The following is a 19,020-nucleotide window of genomic DNA, read 5'->3' as shown; positions in this document are numbered from 1 at the left end:
TATAGAGGTCAAAACCTCGCAACGAAATCAATTAATATGGAACGTTTTTAATCAATAAGAACGGGACATTTCAGTTGGTATCCGAGCGTTGGTCTTAGAGAACCAGAATTATGCATTAGTGTGTCTTATCGAGTTTGTTAGAATGCATTAGTGAGTCTGGACTTCGACCGTGTTTACTTGAAAAATGATTGCTTAACAAATTTTGTTGGAAACTATATATTTTTAACATGTGAATATTATGTGATATATTAATCTCTTAACGCGTTTGATATTATGTGATAGATGTCTACCTCTAGAACAAGTCCCATTGATTCACCTAATAATAATGAAGAGTCAAATGTAAATTGGAATGATTCGTGGATTGATTCACAAGTTCCCGAAGAGGAACTGGAAGAAGAGTCGGAACCGAAAGAAGAATCAGAACCGGAAGAGGAGGAACCGGAGGAGGAAATAGAACCGGTGGGGGAAATAATAAAACGGTTAAGTAAAAGAAAATCCTCAACCAATCGACCAAGGTTAATTATGGTCAATGGTGTTTCCGCCAAGGAAGCAAAATATTGGGAGGATTACCAATTCTCCGATGAATCGGATTCCGACGAGAATTCCGATGATGTTATAGAAATTACCCCAACTGAATTTAAAAAGGCAAAAGAAAATAATAAGGGAAAGGGCATAAAAATAGAGAAATCTAATTCCAACCCCGATGAACTTTATATGTATCATCAACCCCCGAAGCCCTTAAGTTGTAACAATGACCCGGGAACCTCTAAACCACCAAGTTTTCGAAAGATAGAATTATCAAGAAGATATGTTCTTAATATGTTTAGTGATTGAGTAGAATGTAAGAGTCGTGTAAATGGCACATGATGATGGTACTGTGAATCATCACGTTTCATTAGAAACTCAGCATGAATTACTGTAATATAATCACGTTGATCAAGTGTCATTATATTATACTAACTCATGCATCAGTTCCCAACACTACTTCAAAAACATTCACATTTTAAATTCAAAGGTTCGCAGAAAATAGAAACTAAAACAGTTTCCTTTTATGATATAATACGGATAGCGCAGAGAGATAATTAATATCGAACGAGAATATTTATGAAGATATCTTCAGAAATATTGAGGATATTAATAACGAAAGGTACGATGATATCTTAGGATTTCAGAATTAAATTGTGATGAAGAAATTCATTCACAATGATTTAGAGCGGTTAAGGAGTAAGGTATTCGCTAAAGATTTCATCAGAAACATAATCATCTGTATTCTTTATGTACAAGTTTAGTCCTTGTAATTTGTTCAGAGTCTCCTTCATGGTTTGCTCAATCCGGTTTTCAATTCCAACTTTTCTGAACTTTGCTAACACATTATTCTTTTATCATTAAACTTTCGACTATTAAGGTCGTTTACAGTTTTTGCTGCTTCATTCATCTTTTCCAAAACTCAAAGAACCGATTCATAGGCTAGAGTGCTTTTCAGAATTTCAGAATGGAAGATCATAATTCTGAGAGATAAAGGTTATATGTGTACATATAACTGTTGATGTAGAAACGTTGCGAGATTCGAAATACTGATTTCTAATTCTCAGTAATTGGTATGGCAATTCTTGTTACAAGATGCGGATGAGTACATGATGAGACTTCAATAGATAAATATAGTGATTTGTCGGAGAGATTTAAACTAAGAAGCAACGAGGTTGCTGGTACGTCTGCTGGTAATATGATGGAATATAAAAAGTTTTCCGGTAACAAGAGTATAGTACGCATATATATATATATATCAAAGTTATAATAAGGTTATTTCGAACGAAAAGTCGAAGTTGACTTGCTGGAGCTGTGACAAAATTGGCTAATTTGGAAAAGGATTGCAAAGTTATTTTCGGTACTAATAACGCTAAAGGATTTAGCACAGCTACGTGTTAAACGTTTACTCAGGTTCTGAGTGTTTTTAGGTATATGAATCAATCTTTCCTTCTCGTAGATGAAGTGCGGTTGGTTTATCCTCTCGATTGAGGTGTTTTCGAGAATCATGAAAGGTTTGAACGCAGATTATAATCGTCAAGATACAATGAGGTTTAAGATGAAATCAAGTGGCAAACTTGAAGAGTTGTTTAGTTTCATATATTATAATCAATATTTTAAGTCATTTTAATTGTTCAATGTTATTAGTCCACAGTCGATAGTCCACAGTTAACAGTTCAATAATTCATATATAGTTTAATATATAATATTCGAATTAATTAATAAGTATCGTGACCCGTGTACATGTCTCAGACTCGATCACAACTCAAAGTATATATATTATTATAGAATCAACCTCAACCCTGTATAGAGAACTCGATCATTACTACATATAGAGTGTCTATGGTTATTCCAAATAATATATATAGATGCGTCGATATGATATGTCAAAACCTTGTATACGTGTCCTGATATTTTAAGTGCGTAAAATAAATACAGAAATTAAATGACGATAAATAAAATTGCGAGAATGTAAATTGCGATAAGTAAATTGCGATAAATAAAATGTGGTCAGTTAGCTAGGAACAATTAGCTAGGAACAGTTAACATGGATTCTTAACAAAATTTCTCATAGTTAATTTGTTTTTTTCTAACAAATTTTATTTTGTCAAATGTTTTCTTCATTATGCCACTTGTTGGATTCTGATATGTCAAAATCCAAATATGAAATTGAATGAAAATGGTTATTTTGTGGTGAACGGATTCGTATATCTGTGGATGTAGGTAGGATAGTAAATAACTGTTGAATCAGATTTAAAGAATGTACAGTGTAACTTATTAATGCGAAATTTAAATATTCCTCGGGTATTACCTACCCGTTAAAATATTTTCACCACTAACAGTTTGTACAGTAAAAATTTTAATTACAATCTCTATGAAAACATATATACATATATATTTTCTTCAGGCGTAATCATGGATTTAATGAGTTAATGTGATATTAAACTCATCAGATTTATGGTTAGAACTAGAGTACATAATCTCTAAAACATTAGAGATTACATAATCGCCATGAAGGGCGAAGATAGTTTATGTAGAACGATTCGTAGAACGATGATTATGCTTGAGGTATAGATTGCGAGGTTGAGACGTGTGATGATGTTGTTGTTGTTGGTACTGGTTATGCTGCTGGTGCTGCTGATGGTGGTACTGTTGCTGTCGGTGCTACAAGTGTTGTTGGTGCTGAGGTTGATGATGATGTTGGTGTAGTAAGTATAGCTTGTAAATCACGCACCATTCTTGTCAGGGTTTCTATCCTACCCTCTATCATTTCTATCCATCCACTCATCTGATTCGATAGATCTTGATTATCAATTCGAAGTTCCCTAACTTCTTCTAATATTCCCCTTCGATTGGTATTCGGAAGTAGAGGTTGAATATTTTTTGAGATTGCAGTAACGCGACCTTCGAGGCGGAATATTTTAGCAAGAAGGGTGAATACAGTGTTGCGCATAGGTTCACCGGTGAGTACATCGTTTTCTCCGATGTTAGGAGGTAAGTTTGGTTCGCGGTAGGGCTCGCCTTCTTCATTTCTCCATCGAGTGAGTAAGTCTCGGACCCACCCCCATCTCCTCCAGAAAGAAAAATAACTAAATAGTTGAGGCACTTCTGGTTCATTGACTTCAGAGTCTGCTTCAATATACATCTTGAAATCGCTTCCGGAACTAATGAAATCCAAGCTAGGTGTAGGGTCCATCTCTCACGATCAGTTAAAGGGTTTTGATATGAAATGATTTTCGAATATCGAATGATATTCTAATTATATATAGAATATTTATACATACTTCCAAAGATCCCGTAAATTACGGAGAAAATTAAGGAAACGTGTCAGATAAAGTCTACAGTGACAGATACGCTAAGATATGGATTAGTAGATATGCTAAGATATGAATTTTGTCTATACACTATTCATGCGATCATTGCAGTGAGATGTGTCTAGACTAAGAATGATAAGTAGGTAATTTCCTAAGGATGATAATCTAATGATTTTCGACAAAAATGATAAGCAAAATTTTTGACATGTAGACACGGTCGAAGTCCAGACTCACTAATGCATCCTAACGACTTATCAGTTATACACACTAATGCAGACCTGGTTCGCTAAGACCACCGCTCTGATACCAACTGAAGCGACCCATCCTAATCCATCTGGACGAAGTCCATATTGATTATAGACGATTCGTAATAGTTGATTACATCGCGAGGTACTTGACCTCTATATGATACATTTTACAAACATTGCATTCGTTTTTAAAAGACAAACTTGCTTTACATCGAAAGTTGACGGCATGCATATCATTTCATAATATATCTAACTATAATTGACTTAATAATAATCTTGATGAACTCAATGATTCGAATGCAACGTCTTTTGAGATATGTCATGAATGACTCCAAGTAATATCTCTAAAATGAGCAAATGCACAGCGGAAGATTTCTTTCATACCTGAGAATAAACATGCTTTAAAGTGTCAACCAAAAGGTTGGTGAGTTCATTAGTTTAACATAAATAATCATTTCCATCATTTTAATAGACCACAAGATTTTCATATTTCAATATACATCCCATACATAGAGATAAAAATCATTCATATGGATTGAACACCTGGTAACCAACATTCACAATATGTATATTAGAATATCCCCATCATTCCGGGATCCTCCTTAGGACATGATATAATTTTCGAAGTACTAAAGCATCCGGTACTTTGGATGGGGCTTGTTGGGCCCGATAGATCTATCTTTAGAGTTCGCGTCAATTAGGGTGTCTGTTCCCTAATTCTTAGATTACCAGACTTAATAAAAAGGGGCATATTCGATTTCGATCATTCAACCATATAATGTAGTTTTAGTTACTTTTGTCTATTCCGTAAAACATTTATAAAAATTGCACATGTATTCTCAGCCCAAAAATATAAAGGGTAAAAAGGTAAATGAAACTCACGCATATAATTATTGTAAAACAGTTAATAAAGCATTTGCATGTATTCTCAACCCAAAAACGTAAAGAGTAAAAGGGATCAAATGAAACTCACCTATTGTATTTTGTAGTAAAAATATATAGAACGACATTGAACAAGTATAGGGTTGGCCTCGGATTCATGAACCTATATCATTTATATATTTATTAAAATATATAATCGAAATCGAACAAGTTGATATATATTATATCCTAATTTATATATTGTATTTATTTAGTTTGTGTAAATATTCAGAATGTTTGATATTTATATAGTTATATCAATATATATTTGATTGGCATTTTAATAAAATTACCTAACATGTTATATATGAATAAATTCCGTTAATATGAGTAAAACATACTTATAATCTTAATAAGATTCTTAAATCTTTTAATTTTCATAAACATAATTATTTTTAATTTTTAATAATAACGATATAGATAATACTAATAACGTTTATTGATAATAATAATAATAATTATCATATAATTTTATTAATAATAATAAATAATCTAACAATACTAACAATAATAATAATAATAATAACTTTATTAATAATAATGATAATACTTATAACAAAAATGAAAATGATAACCTTTAATAATAAAGATACCAATAATGTTATTAATAATAGTAATGATAACAATCATAATAATATATTAATACTAATACTAATGTTAATAGTAAAAATAACAAAATTTTATTAATCTTTTTAATACTAATGATATTATTATTAATTATTAATAGTACTAATAATAACAATGATATTAGTAATATTAGTAGTTATAATAATATGGATAATAATATAAATAATATGGCTACCTCAAAAGATTAATAGGCTCCCAAAAAGACTAAACTGCCTCAACCCAGGCTCGAACCCGAGACCACTCGTTCCCCAACATGCACCCAACCATCTGCTCTGCTTATGTTTTTCTGTTTTAAATCCGTAACTTAATTCTATTAAATCGTTAGATCAGTCTATCCTCTTCCTCTTACAAAACCCACTTGCATCTTCATCATCCTTATTTTCATTATAATCATTTTCATCATCATCTAACCATCATTACTGATCTCATTATCATCATCACATTATAATAATCAATTATCATAATCGTATTATTATTGTTATCACCAACATCGTTATCAAACATAAAATCATATTTATCATTATCATCTTACTTATGAACATCAATATTCACTATCACCTCAATTCTAATCGTTACACCATCTGTTCGCTATCTTCTTCACAGTCTTCGTTGTAAAACCAATTTAGAATGGAAACCGAAGTCAGATAGCAGTAACAACAATCGAGTGGGTTCCAGGTGGCCCAATAACAGATCACGATCCAATGAATATAAAACTTTCGGCCCAAGAATGAGTACCCAAATCCAAAAGTTTAGTTTAGGGTTGTGTGTAGGTATGAGTTCTCGTGTTAATGCCCTACAGAGGTATCGGTTTAAATTAAAGATTGGCAAGGGGTGTTTGGAATCCAAGATAGGTAATAGTGATCGGATAAAAGAGAAAAAACACATATAGCATTAGCATGATAAATTTAGCTGTTTAGGGAACAAGATTTTTCGGTTTTAAGTGGAGGAAAAGGTCTCTTAGTTGGCCGACATTTATCAAAGGTGTAATACTTAATTATTTGATAAAAAGAACCCATATGAGTGGATTAGTTGTCCTTCGGCCCACTTCAATCACGAGAATAAAGTGATACCAGCTGGAAAGAAAAGAAAAGCACTCCTTGATGCAACATTTGAGTTATATAAATAACTTTTGTTTCAATATAAAACAAAGCTTAGCTCGACCATCTGTTTTTTTTTTTTTTAACTTCAAAAGTATAAAAGTTTCGAAGGAGCAGGAAGATAGAGGTAACATAGTAACGAAGCAAGATGGGTTTCAATCTAACGGAAATATTAGAAAGAGAGCATGCGAGAGAGAAGTGGAAGGTGAAGGTGGTTGTTATGGGTCTTGAGTTCGAACAGCAAATCCGAATTAATAAGAGAGTTGCAGCAGCTAAATTAGTGGTGTTGGTGATCGTGGGAGAAAAGAAAACCGAACAGTAGCAACAAATGGATTTTAAGGTGTTTTGATCAAGTTAAGAGCTTGGCTCTTGGCTGGTGTCGAATTAAGCCAGAAACAGAAAGGTTGGTATCGGTTGTAAGGTGGTGTTTTAAGAAGATAGGTGTTTCTTGGTTCATGGTGGTTTGATGATTTGATCTAGGACAACAACAAGTAGCAGTTTACTACGATGGTGGTGGTTTCTTGATGAGTGGGTCGAAACTAATAGAAAAATAAGAGTGAGAGAGGAGAGAATGGTGTCATGGTGGTGATTGGTTGTTTTACATGGGTGATTTTATGTAGGTTTTGTAATTAGTGAAAGTTATATCTTCGGCTAATTAGTAGTAGACTATGTAAAGATTAATGGGTATACTTACATCTAATTTAATTCAATTATCTTTTGTTTGGGAGCTTGATTGGCCCGACAGAATAAAAGCTGTCAGAAGAAAAAAAGAGAAACAAGGACGATCGACTTCATCTGATTTTTGTTTGCGTCTCTTTAACTGGAATCAACTTGTACGATAGATAAAGATGGGTAACATATTTTGGATTGTTTCTAATATTTGATTCTGATTCGTACTAGATTAATAGTAGTAGGACAAATTGATTACTGTATGATATTGAAAGGAAACTGAATGCGTACCCAAATTAATCTCCTGAATATAGATAGTCGTATATATATATTTTATATATATATCTATATCTGTTTATATGTTTATATATATATATAAAGCTGTATTTATTTATTTATTTATGTATAAATCGTATTTTACATATATATGTTTTTATGAAATCTGATTGTTATATATCTAGTTATGTACATATATGTTTATATGTATATATAATTATTAAGTTTTTGATAATTACTAAATATATTAATAATATTACTAATAATTAATAATATTACTAATAATAATATTATTAATAGTGGACTTGATAAATAATAATATAACAATGAAATTTAGTTAATGATAATAAAAATGATAATAATAATCTTAACTAATGATACTAATAATAATACTGGTTATAATAATAATAATAATGATAATAATAATATTTCTAATACTGATTCTAATACAGATTATAATAATAACAATATTAATATTATTATTGGTTCTATTAATATTATTAGTTATAAATTTATTATTTTTATTAATGATAATAATAATATTAACAATATAACAATTTATACTTTTCGAATTTCGTATTTATATACTTTATATAATAATATTAATGATACAAATATTATAATAAAATAATGATACTAATATTAACATAGCAATTATAATTTCAACTTGTAATTACCTATAATATATATTACATTTTATTAACTATGTAATATTCATATAACATATTCACAATATACATAGTATATTAATTATGTACAAAAAGTCATATATATATATATATATATATATATATATATATATATATATATATATATATATATATATATATATATATATATATATATATATATATATATATATATATATATATATATATATATATTTGTTCTCATATTTATTTACAACAATCGTTCGTGAATCGTCGGGAATAGTCAAATGTATACATAAACACAATTCAAAGTTTTTGAGACTTTAACATTACAAACTTTGCTTATCGTGTCGAACTTATATGATTAAAGTTTAAATTTGATCGAAAATTTCCGGGTCATCACACTTTCCGCTTATTCACGTGGCTATAACCTAGTATTAGGACTTGATCAATCCTATGGTACAAGGTAAGTAGTTATGTGTGCTTAACGTCACAATATGGATATAGTACCTACGTACGAATAACCATTTATTCGTCAAATAAGAGCTGCCCATTTAGGATGTAATTAGAGTAGGCAACATAGAGTTCAGTGAACACTGGTTTGCTCAGAAGCATGATTCGCGTCAGAAGCAACGTTCTTGAGATGTTGTAAGATGATCCGGGGTTGAATAAGTGATCGCAAAGGAGAGACCTCTAATCCAATTAGCAGTACCTTAAGATACCTAAGATTGCACATCTGTTAATGTTAAGGCATAACTTAGTATTAAGTGGTGGAATATTACTGTAGTTAGACCAACTAGGATTAAGAAAAGATGAGACTTTCCTTTAGGGATAAACCACTTTATTCATGTACCTAGGATTCCATCCATAAGGTCGTTTAAACCTTTTAAAGTTAATGTTGGGAGTAGGGATATCCGTCTTAGCCAGAATCTTCGAGGCCTAAACTCTTAGTGACAAAACGGTTAGGTTCACAGCCCAGTTCATTGAGGTTTAGTGTTTATTCTAGGAAGTTAAACTCTTGTGATAGTTCCCAATCAGAATTCTATTCTTCATACCTATCCATTTTTATCTTTATAGTTTATATTACCATTAGTTAATCTTAACCTATCACCACTTGTCACTAAGGTTAACTATATAGGCATTTTTGTCCCACGTTACTGAGCAAACATACAAAAATACGAACCTGAATTATATTTACCACTTACTCGTTGAAAGAAAGACAAGTAGGTGAGCTATAGCTAGGAAACCTAGCTAAATATAAATAATAAAACCACTATTCTATTTTGGTAACTGATTCTGACGTTTTGCGACCTAACGACACCGCACAAATAAAATCGTCTGTTTTAGTCATATCATTCGTCCGTGTGACTTTTTTTTGTTCGAATATCTCCTTTTTTGTTCGAATTTCATGGTTCTCAAGGTTCTCACACCAAAAAAGTCTTCATTTGATCCCATATACATACATATATATGTACGTGTATGTATATACGTGTATGTATATACGTATATATATATATATATATATATATATATATATATATATATATATATATATATATATATATATATATATATATATATATAATTAAATCATTTAGCATGATATGAGATAATGAAAGTTCTGAAATTAATTCATGCAAACCGGTTCATACCAATATGAAGTTATAGTAATTACAAATGTGTTCAGATCCGCTTCAATATTGTTATCGAAGTGTCTATTCAAAGGAATGAAAGCTATTTATTGAAATCATACAGATTGTTGTAAATTTTATCTTACAAAGAGATGGTGTGGTGCGAAAAAAGAATACCTACTTGTTAAAAACAACCTTAGGTATCCTGGGTAGAAGAATGACTTCCCTTTTACTTTAGGGGTAGAGGAAAGGACTGCCTACATCTAACCTCCCCATACTTCACTTTAGTGAAATTGAGTATTGTTGTTGCTGTTGTTAAAAACAACCTTAATAAAAGTTTCAATGAGATATATGAATTTGGGGTTCATTATGGTTGTAATACAAAAAAAAAGTGTGCAGTATTATTTAGTTTCTTGTGTTGTTTTTTTTTTTAAGCTTAAGTACTCAAATCTTTTTGAACTTTTGGATGCAGGTGCTCTTTATTTGCACAACAAATAAAGTGCTCTTTATTTGCACAACAAATGTACTGGAAACAATACCAAATCCACTTAGAGATCGAATGGAGACCATACACATCTCTAGATATAATCTTGACAAGAAAGTATGTATTGCCAGAGATTATTTTGACAAAAGTGCACGAGTTGCGTCTAATATAAAAGCTGATCAGGTTTGTCTTTAACATAAGAAATATTACATTCAATATTATTTTTTCTTCATTATATACTCATAAGTTTATGGAAAGCACGTCTTTTTTAAAAGAGGGAGCCATTCGTTCATTGCAGAGAAGCAGGTACCAGGAATCTCCAACATCACTTAGATCAGATTTTCTAATTTCTATCATCACAAACACCCTAAATCAAAACCTAAAGCAACCATAACTAAATGGGTCAGGATTCCTCATTAGTGGTGTTTGTGGTTCTTTTGAAACTTCCTTGTAGATTGTGTTACAACTAGTCCGACAAGGACCTCACACAGAAGAAGCTGAAATTGTAAAGACAAATGTTTGTGGTGATCAGCCTTCTGAGTTACACCGGGTAAAGCAGCTGTTAATGGAGCTTGTGGTCTATACAAATTCTTTCTGTTAGTTTAATTAATATTGCACTCTTGTCGTTTTTTTCCTTCTCGAGTTAGTTGACATAAAAATAATATCTCTATCATCAAACAGAGTCTATTCATTTGGCAGAAAGATTCAATTACAACTTACTAACAATAACATACCTTACTAACAACAACATATAACATTAAGACTAAAATGAAACCGAAGCTAGTTACAAGATATTAGCTTTATATATATGAAGTATAACTTTTAGTTACTTCCACTGGTTCTTGGAAATTATTCGAAATCTAGTGGAAATTAAAACAGCAAACTGGTGTGACAGAATCAAACATGGAATTTACTGGACTTTTACTCCACCTAGGAAGTTGCATGATGGCCTCTTTAATCATAGTTATAAGTAAAGTTAGTTAACGAACTTCTGCTGGTTCTTGGAAATTATTCGGAATCTAGTGGAAATTAAAACAGCAAACTGGTGTGACAGAATCAAACATGGAATTTACTGGACTTTTACTCCACCTAGGAAGTTGCATGATGGCCTCTTTAATCATAGTTATAAGTAAAGTTAGTTACTTTCGTTGTTCAAGTGATAAAACATTTCTATGAATATATATATATGTTTTGTCTTAATTCACTGTTTCAGACACCTACAAAAGTTGTTGTAGATGAAAAAAATCTGGTAGACTTTGTTGGCCAACCAATTTTTTCTTGCCCAGCGTATATGACCCTACATCAGTAAGCGTTGTTATGGTTCTCGCTTGGAACAAATAGGGTGTGTCCACGCAGTATGTAGAGGCGCAACTCATTGAAAAAGGTGAAGGGCCCATAGAGCTTCTATTGACGAGTCAACTAAGTAAAATTGTAAGGGAAAGTGCGAATGTCGCTCACACAGTCGCGAATGGATTGTTGGATGCAAACGACTATCGGAATAATTACTTCTCCTGCTCGAAAATTCACCTTTGCATATGTCTGATGGTTCATCGCCTAAGGATGGACCGAGCGGGAGTTGCGCAATCGTGTCTTCTCTCCTTTCCCTCGCCATGAAGAAGCCGGTCAAGAAGGGCCTGACAATAACTGGAGAAATTTTCCTCACGGGGCTCGTCCTTTTGATTGGTGGTGTGTGTTTTCTTGGCTCATCCTTTTAATCGATTTTTTTCAATTACTGTTTATTACTGTATTTATTTAAAATAAAATCACATATTATTTTTATAAAATGCTTCCTGTTTTGCCAACTTGACTATCTTATTATACTATTGTGTATCACTTAATAAGCTTCAATCTCGTTGGTGTTCAAAATATAGGTCAAGGAGAAGACAATGGCTGCAAGACGAAGTGGGCATGAAAACATTAATTTTTCCTCTTGTTAACAAAAGAGATTTTGACCAGCTTCCGCCTAATCTGGAGGAAGAGCTTGATGTGCTCTTCGTACAAGTGTATGAATAAGTTTTCAAATTGGCTTTTGAATCTGCGTGAATCATTTTGATACCAAATTCTAATTTTGAGAAACAACTTTAGTGGTAGAACCAACAGGTTTTGGTGGTGTTGGTGCTAAAATTTTTTAACCTCCAACATTTTTTAACATGTTGGTTTTACCACGAAGGTTATTTCTCAAAATTAGAATTCGGTATCAAAATGACTCGCACAGATTCCAAAACCAATTTGAAAACTTCATACACTTGTACGGAGTGTATATTAAGCCCTTCCTTCAGATTTGGCGGAAGCTGATCAAAATCTCTTTTATTAGCAAGAGGAAAAATTTAATATTTTCACGTCACTTCGTCTTGCAGTCATTGTCTTCTCCTTTACTTATATTTTGAACACCAACAAGATTGAAACTTAGTAAGTGATACACAATAGTATGATAGGATGGTCAAGTTGGCAAAACAAGAAGCATTTTAAAAAAATAATATGTGATTTTATTTTAAATAAATACAGTAGTAAACAATAATTGAAAAAACCAATTAAAAAGATTAGCCAAGAACACGTACACCACCAATCAAAAGGATAAGCCATGTGAGGGAAATTTCTCCAGTCATAGCCAAGTCCTTCTTGACAGGCTTCTTCATGGCGCGTGAAAGGAGAGAAGTCACGATAGTGCAACCCTAGCTCGGTCGATCCTTAGGCGATGAACCATCATGCATATGCAGGTGAATCTTCGAGCAGGAGAAGTAATTATTATCATGGTCCTTTGCATCCAACAATCCACTTGCGACTGTGCGAGCGACATGCGCACTTTCCCTCGCAATGTTACTTAACTGGCCCGTCAATAGAAGTTCTCTGGGCCCTTAACCTTTTTCAATGAGTTGCGCCTCTACATACTGCGTGGACCCATCGTATTTGTTCCAAGCGAGAATCATAGCAACTCCTACTGGTGTAGGGTCATACATACGCTGGGCAAGAAAAATTGGTTGTCCAACAAAGTCTACAGATTTTTTTTTTTTCATCTACAACAACTTTTTCAGGTGCACGAAACAGTGAATTAAGACATAACATATATATATTCAAAGAGATGTTTTATCACTTGAACAACAAAAGTAACCAACTTTGCTTATAACTATGATTAAATAACAATTAAAGAGACCATCATCCAATTTCCTAGGTCTAGTAAAAGCCCAGTAAATTCCATGTTTGATTCTGTCACATCATCTTGTTATTTTAATTTCCACTAGATTCCGAATAATTTCAAAGAACCCGTCTCTTTCCCAAAGGGCATCCTAAATTATTATTTTGTAACTAAAAGTTATACCCCATATAATATAAATCTAATATCTTGCAACTAATTTTGGTTTTTATTTTAGTCTTAATGTTGTATGTTATTGTTAGTAAGATATGTTATTGTTAGTAAGTTGAAAGTAAAATCTTTCTACAAAATGAATGGACTATGTTTGATGATAGAGAATTAAATTTATGTCAACTAATTCGAGAAGGGAAAAAAACAAGAGTGGAATATTAATTAGACTAATAGAAAGAATTTGTATAAACCAGAAGTTTCATTAATAGTTGTTTAACCTGGTGTATCTCGGAAGGCTGATCACCACAAACATTTGTTCATACAATTTCAGCTCCTTCTGTTCAAGCCCTTGTCAGACTAGTTGTAACGCGATCTACAAGGAAATTTCAAAACAATCACAAACACCACTAATGAGTAATGAAGAATCCTGACACATTTAGTTATTATCGGGTCGCTTTAGGTTCTGATTCAGGGTGTCTTTATGATAACAGAAATTAGAAAAAGTATGATGTTGGTAAAACCAACCTTTCTGTATATCCGATCTAAGTGGTGTTGGAGATTCCGTACCTGCTTTTCTGCAATAGTTTTCGGCCAAAGAACGAATGGCTCCCTCTGTCAAAAAGACTAGCTTTCCATAAAACTTATACAAGTATATAATGAAGAGAGAATAATATTGAATGTAATATTTCTTATTTCTTATGTTAAAGACAAGATAAACCTGATCAACTTTTATACCAGACACAACTCGTGCCCTTTTCTCCAAATAATCTCTGGCAATACATACATTCTCGTCAAGATTATATCCATAGATGTGTATGATCTCGATTCGGGCTCTAAGTGGATTTGGTATTGTTCCCAGTACATTTGTTGTGCAAATTAAGAGCACCTGCATCTAAAAGTTCAAAAAGATTTGAGTACTTGCTAAAAAAACAACACAAGAAACCAAATCATATTGCACTTTTTTTTTATATTACAACCTTATTGAACCCCAAATTCATATAACTATATTTATTCAGGATGTTTTTAATATGTTCACCCTTAAGATCAAGGAAAAATGGAACATTCTCTTCTAACCTTATAAAGATTGATCAGAATACTCAGATAATGATCCATGAAAGAACCGTTTTTCTCTGGATCGAGGAGCTCCATAAGAGCAATGGCAGGATCACCTTGATTTTTTCCCGACCCCAACTAACAAGTGGATTAAAGGTACCTACAATTTTAAACAATGGATCAACTTCCCAAGAAGTGCACCGATGTATGTTCTACGATGTCCCTGATACAACAAAATTAAGAGTGTTAACTAGTGCTTAATCGCAAATCCTGGCATATTATAAAATAGGTCAAACGGGTTGAAACTTTAACTTTAAAAGTATACCAAAGTCTCCTAAAATTGTATCAAATCAACACCGAGTAAAGTGAAAAATAGTAAAAGCTTAAGAAAATCTGTACGAACCATTGTCGCTGCAGATTTCGATTCAGTTTATTCAACAACGGAAACACACTCCGACCCGGAACCATCACTAGAATCCGACCATAAAAAACGTCTTTGTAACAAACTAGGTTTTGTATAACTAGAGCCTTACGAAGCATTCTCCCATTGTGTGAACCTGATGTAAAATTGGCTTGTTGTAAACACACAGAAGACCTAAAGTTATATACTCAGTACTACTACTACTAATTAACTAAGTTAACGGCCTAATAAACTATTAACAACTAATTACACCATATTTACAATACAGATCCCTGAACTATGTACAATTTCACAAATGCCCCTTTAACTTTGCAGTTGACTTTAATTGACCTTGAAAATAAATGAATACTATTATGTAACTTTAATCTTATATACTAACTAGAAATAGGTCCGGTGGCGTGCGTTGCTGCTTTTTATTCGTTTATTTCTGTTCGCTTGGTTGTTCCTATGTTTGGCTCAATGGTGAGGTAGAATACTCATAGTATTTACATTCTAGGATCAAGTAACAAGGTACAAAGGATACATATATTTACATTCTAATACCAACTTACATAAGATACATATATGACATACAAAATTCAGGATATAAGTACCTGACTGCAGTTATACAGAGTAAGATGCACAAAAGTTTGGTAGTGTGCAGGGCTGCTTCATTTGTCCTAGCTTAGTATGTTAAGGCAGTTGGTAAACTGGTTGCGTTGGTTGTTACTCTTTTTTTCTTTTTGACAGTTTATGTGCTGCTGTCAGCTGTAAATGATAGCAAGCTGTAAATGATATAATGTTGGTTGTGCACGTTCTATAGGGTGTGGTTTGGTAGTAAGATAGCATTACCACTGTTATGTTATAATGTTATACTGTGATTTGCCCTTAGAAAAACTCCTATCAAATACGAATTAATTAAAATTAATTAGTGTGAGAAAACATTTTACATATTATCTAGTAGTTTTTAAGTAACTTTAATAATAACAACAAAATGAATTAAGTTGTCACCGGAAAGAATGTTAAATCTATCAATAGCAATGTTGTTTCAGTTATATAATTTAATCAACAATATAAATGCTATCTCATGCTTCAGTTAACAGTAACTTATAGTGGAAATCACAAAAATAAACTCTAAACTTTTGTAAATACAGATAAACACCCTCTCATTTGTTCCTTACTACAAGCCAAAAATGTGAAAAGTTAAGTTTATTATTTTTACCATACCCAACTTATGCAATATATTTATTTACACAATTGAACCCTTCTAAATTTGGTCGAGAACAGAGTCTCCGGTAAGAACTATGGCGAGATTAACTACCTGATACATAAACTTTTTTAGCTAAACATATAACCTATTTCGAGAATGATATCGAATAAAACAAATACAGAGTGAGTTCTAATCATAGATGGAACAAAAATAATTACCTGATCCAGGAACTCCATTTGGGTAATAAGTATAACGGATATAACACTTCTGTAAATAAATCTGACCCGAAAGCAAACTCCCACACGGACTTTGTTCTATTAATGCTACTTTGTAGTATCCTTTGCTTTTCGACCTACAATGAGAATGTTGTTACGTGATCATAAATCTTGTGCTGACTTGAATCATTACTCTGTTAGTATCAATGTATGTATGGATGAGAATACGCTTAGTACTCAAAATGCACAACATGCTTTTGAAATAACTAAGTGTGTATACAACGCAACATATAATAAACTATTACTCCCTCCGTCCCAAAATAATAATTGTCCTGTTGGACTTTTCAAAGTCAATATATTAAGTTTTGACTTTAAATATTTGTTGGTTTTTGCTATAGAATATTTGATGGAATTTATATGACTAGATTTATTTTCGAATGTATTTTCATTTGGTATAAATTTCATTCAATATTATGTAACAAAAAGAAAAAGAAAGATATCTAAGGTCAAAGTTGATGATAAAAGACTCAAAAAGTCAAAACAGGACAATTATTTTGGGACGGAGGGAGTATTATTTTTATAATAATAATAATATAATATGTTATATCTTATTACACAATAATAATAATACCTAAGAAGACCTGAAGGAACATTATGCTTACCTTGTGACATAGAACCTGCTTCACAGCTATGGCAGGAGTAAAATAATTACAAATGTAGCCCTGCAGAAAGAAATTGTATATTAGACATCATAAAAATCATAAATGAAATATTAGGATGCAAATTTGAACAATCCCAACCTCAAATTTTATGAAGTCCGCAATCGGGGGATCAAATGTGAGTACTGGAACGTCCATTTGTGAGTTAATTTTGCAGTTTACCAGGTAAAGGGTCAATTTTTTTTGTTCTTGTATGTTATGCCATAGGACACCATAGTCTTCACAAGCTGAGCCATTTCGTTCTTCTCCTTTTCAGATAATAGATGCGAAGCCACCTGGAAAAGCAGAGTTGATGCAGCCATGGTTATTTCAAAAACTAGGCGTAATTTGTACTCCGTAATTTAAATGTAGAAAGTAGCAGTTCTTTAGTAATTTGTAATTTGATGATTCCAGATGTTTGGTGATTTTGGATCTTAGAGAAGGAAAAAAAAAAAAAAAAAAAACTCTAATAAAGAAAAGAAGCTCGAGGCTATGGATTAGGTGCAGTGGGAATCCACATCTGTGAAGTCTGAGTAAACGATAAAAACACCCCTTGTAGTTAAAACGGTCAAATTTTGTTACAAGCAAAATGGAGCCCACCTTTTCACTCACAATTCAGTGGGTGAAACCGTGAAAACCCAAAACGACATGAGCTGGAAGAAGTACCATCTCACATGTTTGGACCACTGTACCTAGGTTATACCTATACCTTACCTATAAGCATAATTACAATTACAATCTAATTAAATGACCTGATTACTTTAATAGAAAAAAATAAAACATAAATCACACATTAACCATTCCCTTAGGCAACTTCTCTATGGTAACTAAACTATTCATCCTCTTAATCTTCCACATCAGCGCCACATCAACACCAATATCCTATAACTAACTCATAATTAAACAGTCTCTAGCATGACTAAAACAATACTCCTATTAATATACAACAAGCAATAAAGGTCCAACAATAAAAAGCCACTGCACCCACAATTCCTATAACTAACCTAAACACTTCCATTAAATACTCACATGAATGCAGGTAACTAACGCGGATAATTAATTCGTGCCTATGGTTCATTACGGGTAATGACATGTAATGGAACCGTGGTCTTACCATCTCATTCCTCTCCCCACAAAAGCCTTAAACCTAAAAAACCACCCTTCTCTCCCTATTTCCGCTAGCCACCACCACCACACATCCTTCCGACCGCCGCAACCACAGCACAACCACCACACAAGCACCGCAAAACCACCCTTCGACCATTTCTTTCCTACTTCACTTAATCCACCGCCGAACCGCCCTTTTGCCACCACCATTTTCACCGCCGCAGATCCGTAGGGTTTTCTCTACTTTTCCGGCAAAAATTACTACAAACAAACAATTCAGCAACATTGAAAAACAGATCTGAAGGTTTGCAAAATTTGTCGTTTTGCGATTTCTTCATTTTTCTGTTTGTTTGTTTTTTTTTTTTTTTTTTTGAACTCGCCAAACGTCATATTTTGGGGTGGCAGTCCGGCAGCGGTCGTTGGTGGTAGCTGGCTTACTGTGACTTGAGAACCTTTCTTACAAAGGTTCACGCAATCACGCCTATAACTTCATATAAGTATAAATCAAATAAGTATAACAAAGTTATTTTATAGTGAATCGGCAACTGTTTGCCTTTTTTCCGGTGATGTTTTTCGACTGGAGTTATTTTGAGT

General features: G+C 32.6%; 1 protein-coding gene across 7 annotated transcripts; it reads right to left on the bottom strand.

Annotated features, from left to right (window-relative positions):
* Positions 1-13,959: 13,959 nt before the first annotated feature.
* Positions 13,960-18,022, bottom strand: LOC139898797 (lon protease homolog 1, mitochondrial-like). Of its 7 annotated transcripts, none has more exons than XM_071881578.1 (10): positions 17,920-18,022; positions 17,422-17,615; positions 17,284-17,343; positions 16,625-16,758; positions 15,811-15,964; positions 15,200-15,353; positions 14,818-15,019; positions 14,462-14,635; positions 14,269-14,355; positions 13,960-14,116 (listed from the first exon to the last, which is right to left on the bottom strand). In XM_071881578.1, the coding sequence occupies exons 7-10, from the start codon at positions 14,890-14,892 to the stop codon at positions 14,096-14,098; spliced, it is 357 nt and encodes a 118-aa protein (XP_071737679.1). In that variant the 5' UTR covers positions 14,893-15,019; positions 15,200-15,353; positions 15,811-15,964; positions 16,625-16,758; positions 17,284-17,343; positions 17,422-17,615; positions 17,920-18,022; the 3' UTR covers positions 13,960-14,095. The 7 variants fall into 7 exon arrangements, 6 of the variants coding, with proteins under 6 accessions (XP_071737679.1, XP_071737680.1, XP_071737681.1 ...); XM_071881579.1 differs by having other exon boundaries at positions 14,311-14,355; XM_071881580.1 differs by adding an exon at positions 16,049-16,096 and having other exon boundaries at positions 13,960-14,635; positions 15,811-15,981.
* Positions 18,023-19,020: the final 998 nt, after the last annotated feature.

This window comes from Rutidosis leptorrhynchoides, chromosome 3 (assembly GCF_046630445.1).
Source record: "Rutidosis leptorrhynchoides isolate AG116_Rl617_1_P2 chromosome 3, CSIRO_AGI_Rlap_v1, whole genome shotgun sequence".
Classification (NCBI taxonomy): domain Eukaryota; kingdom Viridiplantae; phylum Streptophyta; class Magnoliopsida; order Asterales; family Asteraceae; genus Rutidosis; species Rutidosis leptorrhynchoides.
This window is presented reverse-complemented; position numbering and strand designations above follow the sequence as displayed.